At 39.3% G+C, this 11,066-nt stretch overlaps 1 protein-coding gene across 1 annotated transcript in view; it reads left to right on the top strand.

Annotated features, from left to right (window-relative positions):
- DDX50 (DEAD (Asp-Glu-Ala-Asp) box polypeptide 50) overlaps nt 1-11,066 on the top strand; it is a 61,407-nt gene that overhangs the window by 10,239 nt on the left and 40,102 nt on the right. The window contains exons 2-7 of the mRNA XM_011991174.1: nt 1,456-1,752; nt 5,070-5,145; nt 5,834-6,012; nt 8,509-8,626; nt 8,736-8,921; nt 9,412-9,557. Coding sequence (XP_011846564.1) covers nt 1,456-1,752; nt 5,070-5,145; nt 5,834-6,012; nt 8,509-8,626; nt 8,736-8,921; nt 9,412-9,557 — 1,002 coding nt within the window. The remainder of the gene's footprint in view (nt 1-1,455; nt 1,753-5,069; nt 5,146-5,833; nt 6,013-8,508; nt 8,627-8,735; nt 8,922-9,411; nt 9,558-11,066) is intronic.

The raw sequence follows: 11,066 nt of genomic DNA on the forward strand, positions 1-11,066 counted from the left end.
GGCTAAAGTCCTAAATTCCCAAATCCTTTCTTGTGTTCTGTAAATATCACAACACTGACCAGTAGTTTGGCATTTTAAAATTGAAGTTGCAGAATAGTGCTTTTTTTTTTTTTTTTTAACTAAATTAAAAAAGTAAAAAAAAATTCCAGGGATTACTGTCTTTCCATGGAGGTATAACAATTGGACTTCTGTATGAATTATATAGTTTTGTTTCGTTTTCCTTTAACCTGTGAATTGTCAAAGTGCAGGGAGGAAGTATAATGTGAAAAGAGAATGGGCTTTCAAGTCAGGCAGTGCTAGATTCAATTTCTAGTACTTAGAGCTGCGGGAAATCCCACATGTGGATCTTTGGCAAGTTGCTTAACCTCTTAGAGCTTCTGTTTCCTTGTCTATAAAATGGCAAAGGTGGCTGGGCGCAGTGGCTCTCGCCTGTAATCCCAGCACTTTGGGAGGCCGAAGTGGGTGGATCACCTGAGGTCAGGAGTTTGAGACCAGTCTGGCCAACGTGATGAAACCCCATCTCTACTGGTGGTGGTGTACGCCTGTTGTCCCAGCTACTTGGGAGGCTGAGAGGCAGGAGAATCACTTGAACCTGGGAGGCGGAGGTTGCAGTGAGCCAAGATTGCGCCACTGCCCTCCAGCCTGGGTGACAGAGCAAAACTCTATCTCAAAAATAAATAAATAAAATGGCAAAGGTAATACAGGTTCACTATCCCTTATCCAAAATCCTTGGAACTAGTTGTATTTTGGAATTCAGAATTCTGGGGATTTTTTGAAGGATAACACCCAGGTAGGGTTTGGGGCCCAAAACCTGTAATCAAACACCTTAATATTAAATATGAGTAGTTATACTAAGTGGGATAAATAAAGACTATAAAGAGCCTCACATTAGTTCAAGTTAAATTTTGCCATCAAATGAATTCAGGTAAGGTTTTGCCTCCAAATAAGTTACAAAAAAACTTTCGGTTTTCAGAGCTTTATGGATATCGCAATTTCGGATAAGGGATTATGGACCTGTACTTCCCTTATAGGGTTGTTATGAAGATTTAAACAAGATAAGCTGAAAACACATTACACAGTGCTGGGTAGGTATTCAATAAGTATTAATTTTTTTCTCTTGGAAATGTTGCAAGTTTTTGTTTGTTTAGTATTTATAATTCTGGGGTTGTCTTTCTTTCCTTAAGGAGAAACCGTTTTAATTTTCCTTAAATCTTATGAAGGGATTAGAGAGGGGCTAGAGGATGAGCCTTGAGAATGCTAGGAATGGGATGAGAAAGATAGCAATAGTTGAGGCTTAGAGCTTGGCATTAGTAACCAGTCTGGATTTTTACCAGGTAGGTTTTCAAAGTAACTGTAGATTGAACTGTACTGGTGGGGGAGTCATACGCTAACTTCTCTAGAGTCTTAAAAGAAAACCTCTGACCATCTTGTCATTGCTACTTTCTTTGTTCACAGAGTGACAGAAGGAAGTCAAGGCACCATTATGACTCAGATGAGAAATCAGAAACAAGAGAAAACGGTGTTACAGATGACCTGGATGCTCCCAAGGCCAAAAAAACTAAAATGAAAGAGAAGCTAAATGGAGACACTGAAGAAGGATTTAATAGACTTTCAGATGAATTCTCTAAATCTCATAAGTCAAGAAGAAAAGATCTACCAAATGGAGATATTGATGAATATGAAAAAAAATCAAAGCGAGTATCATCCTTAGATAGTTCTACTCATAAATCAAGTGATAATAAACTAGAGGAGGTATGGATGCTTTTTATTTTGCATTTGACATTATACTTGAACTATAGGTTGATTTTTTTAGGCTAATTATAATTGATTATATAATATTTCTTGATTAGTGTCTAGTACTTTTAGTTGCATTAGAGAGTCTGTACAGGTGAAGTCTGAGTCTTTTTTCCTTTGGCCCTTGTTTATTTCATTGTATGACTTTTTTCTTGGGGCCTGATGGGAGAAATAGTCAAATTTAAACCTTTTCTGTACATTTGGGTTCCTAAAGTTATTCTGAATTGCTTGATGGTCACCTACTTGAATTTCTTTTCTTTCTTTTTTCTTTTTTTATTTTTGAGTCAGAGGCTCACTCTGTTCCCCAGGCTGGAGTGAAATGGCACAATCTCGGCTCATGGCAACCTCTGCCTCCTGGGTTCAAGCGATTCTCCTGACTCAGCCTCTCAAGTTGCTGAGATTACAGGCACGCACTACCATTCCTGGCTAATTTTTGTATTTTTAGTAGAGATGGTGTTTCTCCATGTTGGTTAGGCTGGTCTTGAACTCCTGACCTCAAAGTGATCCACCTGCCTCGGCTCCCGAAAGTGCTGGGATTACAGGTGTGAGCCACTACCCCAGGCTGATAATTAGTAATTCTTTATATTCTTTAAATATGATAATTGCTGATACACATTTGAGCTTAATGCCTAATCTTTGGGGAGCATTGGGAAAAGATGTTGAATCCTTGTCTTATGACTTTTGACTTTTTTTTTTTTAAATTTGTGAATTTGCTGTTTGTCAGGAAGCACATGTGTTTGTTGATCTAAATAAGGTCCTTTAAATCTGTATTGCTAACAGTGGAATGTATGGCTTGCTTCTCGCTTTGGTGGGATTTTGCTTGGTAAAATCTGTATTATAATAGGTTTAACAGTTTATTATTTTGTTTAGATCACATGAGAGTTTAGGAATTCTACTTAAAGGAATTTATCCTAAGGAGATGATCAAGAGGTGTGCAGAGCTTTATGAATAAGTACTCTTATCACAGTAATATTGTTGATAATAGCAAATATTTAAACATCCTAAATGTCTGATAGTAGACAATTGGTTTAAATAAAACATACAATAGTTATGTAATAGAATACGGTTATCCCAAAGGGTCTACAATAGAAAAGGTAGTCATTGTATCTTGTTAAAAGATAAAAATTGGATGGGCGCGGTGGCTCATGCTTGTAATCCCAGCACTTTGGGAGGCTGAGGCAGGTGGATCACCTGAGGTCAGGAGTTCCAAGACCATCCTGACCAACAGGGTGAAACCCCGTCTCTACTAAATACAAAAAAATTAGTTGGGTGTGGTGGCACATGCCTATAATCCCAGCTACTTGGGAGGCTGAGGCAGGAGAATTGCTTGAACCTGGGAAGCGGAGGTTGCAGTGAGCCGAGATCGTACCACTGCATTCCAGCCTGGGCAACATGAGCGAAACTCCATCTCAACAACAACAACAAAAAAAGATTATAAAATGGTATATACAGTGTGATTTTATTTCTATTTAAAAAATTTTCTGTGCATAGAGTGAAGATTGGAGGAGTATGTTTCAAATGTGGCTTTAGCTGAGTGGATTATAAATAACTTTTAAATTTGTTTCTCTTTCCTCTGTAGTTATTAAAGTTTCTTTTCTTTTCTTTTTTTTTTTTTTTTTTTGAGATGAGGTCTCACTCTGTCACCTAGGATGGAGTGCAATGGTGTGATCATGGCTCACTGCTACAGCCTCATCCTTCCTGGGCTCAGATGATCCTCTCACCTCAGCCTCCTGAGTAGCTGGGACTATAGGCATGTACCACCACGCCTGGCTAATTTGTGTATTTTTAGGAGAGATGATGTTTCATTCACTGTGTTGCCCAGACTGGTCTTGAACTCCTGGGCTTAAGTGATCCAGCCGCCTTGGCCTCCCAAAGTGCTGGGATTACAGATATAAACCACTGGGCCCTGCCAATTTCAAAAGTTTCTATGATGACAGTGTATTATTTATTTTTTGTTTGTTTGTTTTTGATAGAGACAGGGTCTCACTGTGTTGCCCAGACTAGTCTTGAACTCCTGGGCTTAAGTGATCCTAGCACCTTGGCCCCCCGAAACACTGGAATTACAGGCATGAGCCACCCTGCCTGGCCAACAGCGTATTATTTTTGTCATTTTTTTTAATCATGAAAAGGTAACAGCAGCCTTGAGGTTTGTTTAAATGGCATGCAATTTGAATTTGAAAGTATTTTTTATCTAATTCCAAGTTTGAAAATTGTTAGTGTATGTCTCTTTAAACACATGAACAGTAAAGCTGACTGGGTAGGCATACTGTTTTTGTTCTGTGTACACATTAGTGTACAAAGTTTTCAATAAATGTTAAATGATAATGTCATGCTAACTTGTATATATGTTAAGTAAATCTTCAAACTTACAGTAATTTTCTCTTGTATTAGCAACCTAAATAAAAATCTTTCAAAAGCTATAGAATAAATTAACTTATTTTCAGAAAAACTTTACATTCCTCATTATGTAATTTCTTTTAGCTTAGTTTATAGGCTTGTGTTAATCTTTATAATTTTGTCTACATCTGTATGATTTAGATTAATAAATAACCTTTTTGGCTGGGCATAGTGGCTCATGCTTGTAATCTCAGCAGTTTGGGAGGCCAAGGTGGGAGGATCTTTTTTTTTTTTTTTCTTGAGATGGAGTTTCGCTCTTGTTGCCCCAGCTGGAGTGCAATGGCGCAATCTCGGCTCACCACAACCTCCGCCTCCTGGGTTCAAGTGATTCTCCTGCCTCAGCCTCCCGAGTAGCTGAGATTACAGGCATGCGCCACCACACCTGGCTAATTTTGTATTTTTAGTAGAGACAGGGTTTCTCCATGTTGGTCAGGCTGGTCTTGAACTCCTAACCTCAGGTGATCCACCTGCCTTGGCCTCCGAAAGTGCTGGGATTACAGGTGCGAGCCACCGCACCTGGCCAAGAGGATCTCTTGAGGCCAAGAGTTTAAGACTAACCTGGGTAACATGGTGAGACACTGTCTCTACAAAAAATAAGAAAGTAAGTGAGCATGGTGGCCTGCGCCTGTGGTCCTGGCTGCTTGGGAGGCTGAGGTGGGAAGGGTTTGAGCCCAGAGGTTGCGGCCACAGTGAGCTGTGATGGTGCCACTGCACTCCAACCTGGGCAACAGAGTGGGACCCTGTCTCAAAAAAAAAAGAAAAAAAAGAGTGTTCCACTAGGTTTCCTTGTAAGTGAATCTGTACAAAATTAAAAACAGTGAATGAAGAAGAGTTGAATATAAAGTATATTATTTAGGCCATTGATTTCATTTTTACAGACCTTAACACGTGAACAGAAAGAAGGAGCCTTCTCCAATTTTCCTATTTCTGAAGAGACTATAAAGCTTCTGAAAGGTATGTGGTTTGTTGTTGTTGTTGTTGTTGTTGTTGTTTTTGAGATGGAGCCTTGCTGTGTTGCCCAGGCTGGAGTGCAGTGGCGCGATCTTGGCTCACTGCAACCTCCGCCTCCTGGGTTCAAGTGATTCTCCTATCTCAGCCTCCTGAGTAGTTGGGATTACAGGCTCGTGCCACCACGCCCGGCTAATTTTTGTGTTTTTAGTAGAGATAGTGTTTCACCATGTTGGTCAGGCTGGTCTCGAACTCCTGACATTGTGATCTGTCCGCCTTGGGCTCCCAAAGTGCTGGGATTACAGGCGTGAGCCACCACGGCTGGCCCAAAGGTATGCAGTTTTAATGGATATGCAATTAAAAATCTATCACTAGATTTTGTAAAACTCTTGTGCCTTTTCTGACCAAAAGGAGAACATAAAAAGAATGGAGAAGTAGCTCTTCTTTAATTGCAGTTATTTTTACATCATCTTTTTCAATATTCTGACTTGTGTTTAGCTTTAAGATTTATATGCATTTGTCAAAAGTTTAGACTAATTTTTTAGTAATTCTTGTTTGTGGTAGGAATAGCTGTGTCACCAGGTGGTATGTCTTTAGGCAGACATAGAAGAATCATGATTGTCATTTTCAAATGAATATATTTTTTCCTAATGCTAGTCGTAAAGAAGTATGTTAATTAAATCTCATTTTACAGGTCGAGGGGTAACATATCTCTTTCCTATTCAAGTTAAGACCTTTGGTCCTGTATATGAAGGAAAAGATTTAATAGCTCAAGCACGGACAGGAACAGGAAAGACATTCTCTTTTGCCATCCCCTTAATTGAAAGACTCCAAAGAAATCAAGAAACAATTAAAAAAAGCCGCTCACCAAAGGTAATCATTATAGGGGGTAAAAGCTTTAAATGTTACTCTAACAGCAAGGGAAAGAAAGTTATACCAGTCCTGAGTTCTAGTACCCCCAAGATAGAAAAGTTAACACTGTGTTATAAAGCAAAAATACGTTGTTTTTCACAAAAAGAAATTTCAAGCATAGTTAAAATGAAGTAGTTTTTGCATATGAATGTGATGTGAATGGATCCTTAGATAACTTTTATAATTTCATGAATTACAAAGCCAGTATATCTTATTTACAGTTTATATATTTAGTTGAGCCTTTTCTTCTCTTTTTTTCAGTCCTGACCTTTGCTTTTAAACAAATGAATTTTCTAAAGAGGTGTTCATTTATTTGTCATTCAGTAAATGTTCAGCATCATTTATTTCAGTGTTGACTTTTTTCCCCTTTAGTATGGAATGCATCATGAATGTTCATGTCATCCTTGTGCAGGGGTCATGCTAATCTTCTCTGTGTCATTCCAATTTTAGTGTATGTGCTGCTGAAGTGAGTACACACAGATGGACTTTTTTTTTTTTTTTTTGAGACGGAGTCTCGCTCTGTCACCTAGGCTGGAGTGCAGTGGCACGATGTTGGCTCACTGCAAGCTGTGCCTCCCGGGTTCACACCATTCTCCTGCCTCAGCCTCCCGAATAACTGGGACTACAGGTGCCTGCCACCACGCCCGGCTCGTTTTTTGTATCTTTTAATAGAGACGGGGTTTCACCGTGTTAGCCAGGATGGTCTCGATCTCCTGACCCCGTGATCCACCCGCCTCGGCCTCCCAAAGTGCTGGGTTTACAGGCGTGAGCCACCGCGCCCGGCCAAGATGGACTTTTTAAGAAGAGTGTTATTGAAATGATATTGCTTGTTTATATATTATTGGGGTGCTAGACATCTGTCTTATTTTATAAATGTAAAATCAACCGACAGAGGGGTCTTGTAAAATGTAAGCCTAAAATTTGACCTAAAAAGCTGTGTGCACTTAAGGTTTGTAAAAGTGAAGAAAAAATCAGCATCATAATATGAATAGTTGTATGACTAAAAGTAATTTGTTCTTTGTAAGACAACTGAGTGGTATTATAAGAGCAAATTAACATATATAAATATAATTAAATCATAATAGTCTTAGATTAACTATCCCAAATCAGGTTGGCTGTATTGACTTACAGGATGAATCTTTTCGGAGAGTTATGTTTTTGGGGTGAAATTAGGAAAAGACTGAAATAGGACATAGGATATAATCTCAACACTGCCTTTTTTTTTTTTTGAGGCGGAGACTCGCTCAGTCTCCCAGGCTGGAGTGCCTTGGTGGAATCTCGGCTCACTGCAGGCCCCGCCTCCTGGGTTCATGCCATTTTCCTGCCTCAGCCTCTGGAGTAGTTGGGAATACAGGCCCCATGCCCGGCTAATTTTTTGTATTTTTAGTAGAGACTGGGTTTCACCGTGTTAGCCAGGATGGTCTTGATCTGCTGACCTTGTGATCTGCCCGCCTTGGCCTCTCAAAGTGCTGGGATTACAGGTGTGAGCCACTGTGCCCAGCTTTTTTTTTTTTTTTTTTTTTAAAGACATGGTCTCACTCTGTTTCCCAGGATGAAGTACAGTGGGGTGATCATGGCTCACTGTAACCACGAACTCCTGGGCTCAAGTAATTCTCTCTTCCTCTCAGTCTCTCCAGTAGGTAGGACTACAGGCAGGTGCCACCACACCTGGCTAATTTTTTATTTTTTGTAGAGTTGGGGGTCTCACTGTGTAGTCCAGGCTGGTTTTGAACTCCTGGCCTCGAGTGATCCTTCCACCTTGGCCTCCCAAGGTGTTGGGATTACAGGCGTGAGCCTCCACACCTGGCCCCAAAGCTGCCTTAAAAAACTTTTGTATTAGAAAGATGTTACTGGAGATTCCAGCTCCACCATTTCTAGGTGTTTGATTTTGGGCAAGACTTTAATTCTCTGAGACACGAGTCTGTCATTTATGAAAATGGTGTAATAATGCCACTCATGGGTTTTTATGAGAATCAAATTAGATAATTCCTGTAAAGCATTAGTTCCTAGCACATGGTGAACATTCATTTGTTTATCAAACATTTTTGAGTTTCCTGTACTGTACCAGGCACTGTTTGAAGTGCAGGGAATACAGTAACCCAACCTGACATAAATTCCTGCCTTCATGGAGCTTACATTTTATCGGGTGAGATAGACAATCGCAAATAAGTAAAATATCAGTATCTTGGGTGGTGTAAGTGCTGAGCAGAAATAATAAAGGGGCAGGAGGATATGAAAATGGGCTTGGAAACCTTACTGAAGAGACCTGAAGGAAGTAAGGGAGGATATAATAAATATACACCGCTGTTCTTGTTGCTATTTGTGTTGTATCTTTAAATACTATGACATTAATGTAGAGTTTCCTGGTTTTAAATGCACCTACAAAAAGTCTTCTCGGTTTTAATTCAGATATGTCTTTAGAAAAATATCTTTTTGTTTTTTAAACCTCTTGCTCAGGTACTTGTTTTGGCTCCAACAAGGGAACTGGCAAACCAAGTAGCCAAAGACTTCAAAGATATAACTAGGAAACTCAGTGTGGCGTGTTTTTATGGTGGAACATCATATCAAAGCCAAAGTGAGTAAATATGTATGATAGAAACACAAAGATGTATTTGGTACTTATATTTAAGTAAATAATGTGAAAGTGTGAATTTTACATATTGTTGGCATTTCTCTTCTCACAGTTAATCATATTCGAAATGGTATTGACATCTTGGTTGGAACCCCTGGTCGTATCAAAGACCATCTGCAGAGTGGCCGATTGGATCTTTCTAAACTGCGACATGTTGTGCTTGATGAAGTGGATCAAATGTTAGATTTAGGTTTTGCTGAACAAGTTGAAGATATTATTCACGAATCCTACAAAACTGGTATATTCTAATTCAAAATAAGCACATTAGCAATTATTCTTCGATCTTAAATGCAAACGAGTTTTTATTTAATAATTCTTATTGCAGTGTCCCCTGTGTTCTAACAAAACTAAAATAATTTGATATCTGTTCTGTCCTTGAAAAAGAAAGTATGATAGCATCCTTTTAACTATTTTCTTAGCTTTCTATGCTTTATTCTTTTTTTTTTTTTTTTAATAGTCAGTGGGTAGATTTACTAACTCATTTTATTGATTTTTTTGTTCATTGTTCCTTCTTAAATTCTCACCTTCCTTTTAGGTTCAGTTCTCTTCCTATTGTCCCCCAGTTTTGCAAGTTGAAAGTTTTAATAATTACAATGAAGTCTCTGTGTTAAAAATTCACCCCAAGTTTTAAATTTTTCATTATTTTTTTGAAGCTTGGGGGAATTTTTAAAAGCTGGCTACATCATGGGAAATTAAGAAAACATTTGAATTCTTTTTGTTTATTTAAGATTCTGAAGACAATCCTCAGACTTTACTTTTTTCTGCAACTTGCCCACAGTGGGTATACAAAGTTGCAAAAAAATACATGAAATCCAGATATGAGCAGGTTGACCTTGTTGGAAAAATGACTCAAAAGGCTGCAACTACTGTGGAAGTAAGTAGCTTTCTAGCATGATAGATTTTAGCTTTTAGTTGGTATTTACTTTTGACATTTGTTGAAGCTAAACTTAAGTTTTGGGTACCTCTTCAGGCCTAATCTTTCTTTTTTGCTCTGAGTAAGATACCTATATAATTTTATAGTCTGAGACTGAGTAGCAGAATAGAATAAATAGAGGGAAAACAAGCACATGAATAGGCAAGTCCTAATAGGAAACACACAAGCAGCCATAGAGACAGATTTGAAGTGTTTCTTTCTCTCTTTAAAGCAGCTCAAAAAACAAAAACAAAAAACAACAAAATATTTACAACATGACAAGGCTATTTATATTGACTAGAAAAGAATAGTGTGGAGATAATTTGTTAAAGCTGAGGTGAAAAAAAGTTAGATCCTCATCCCATTCCCCCAAACCAAAAAAATTTCTCAAAGATTTGAAAAATTAAGCTGTAAAACAACTTAAAGCAGATGTAGGTGAATAAAGAGTTTTTTGATTTCAGGAGAGGGAATGCTTTTCTAACATACAAGTTGGGCGGGGCATGGTGGCTCATGCCTATAATCCCAGCACTTTGGGAGCCCAAGGTGGGCAGAGCACTTGAGGTCAGGAGTTTGAGACCAGCCTGGCCAATATGGTGAAACCCTGTCTCTACTAATAGAAAAATTAGCCGGCCTGGTGGTGGGTCCCTGTAGTCCCAGCTATTTGGGAGGCTGAGGCACGAAAATCACTTGAACTCGGGAGGTGGAGGTTGCAGTAAGCTGAGATTGCGCCACCGTACTCCAGCCTGGGTGACAGAGGGAGACCCTGTCTCAAAAAAAAAAGCCCAGAGAAGTCAGAGGAAGAATCCATGAGGGAAAAGATTTATAATTTTGACTCCTGGAAAGTTAAACCAATGGTATGTTTAAAAAAAGAATTAGGGATGGGCGTGGTGGCTCACGTGTGTAATCCCAGCATTTTGGGAGGCCAAGGCAGGCAGATCACAGGGTTAGGAGATCAAGACCATCCTAGCCAACATGGCGAAACCCTGTCTCTACTAAAAATACAACAATTAGCTGGGTGTGGTGACGCGCAACTAATCCCAGCAACTCGGGAGGCTGAGGCAGAATTGCTTGAACCCAGGAGGCGGAGGTTGCAGTGAGCCAAGATCGTGCCATTGCACTCCAGCCTGGTGACAGTGTGAGACAACATCTCAAAAAAAAAAAAGTAATATTTACAGTATTTATGACAGTCAACTAGGTAACATATGTCATCTTTCTATTTAATAGATGCATATATATGTGTATGTAGGAAAGACTAGGTGACTAAGTGAATAGTAGTATCTGCAGAATGTAATGCAGTGGTTAAGAATTAGTGATAACCGGCCAAGACGGGCGGATCACAAGGTCAGGAGATCGAGACCATCCTGGCTAACACGGTGAAACCCCGTGTCTACTAAAAAAAAAAATACAAAAAACTAGCCGGGCGAGGTGGCGGGCGCCTGTAGTCCCAGCTACTTGGGAGGCTGAGGCAGG

This window comes from Mandrillus leucophaeus, unplaced genomic scaffold (assembly GCF_000951045.1).
Source record: "Mandrillus leucophaeus isolate KB7577 unplaced genomic scaffold, Mleu.le_1.0 Scaffold39, whole genome shotgun sequence".
NCBI lineage: Eukaryota > Metazoa > Chordata > Mammalia > Primates > Cercopithecidae > Mandrillus > Mandrillus leucophaeus.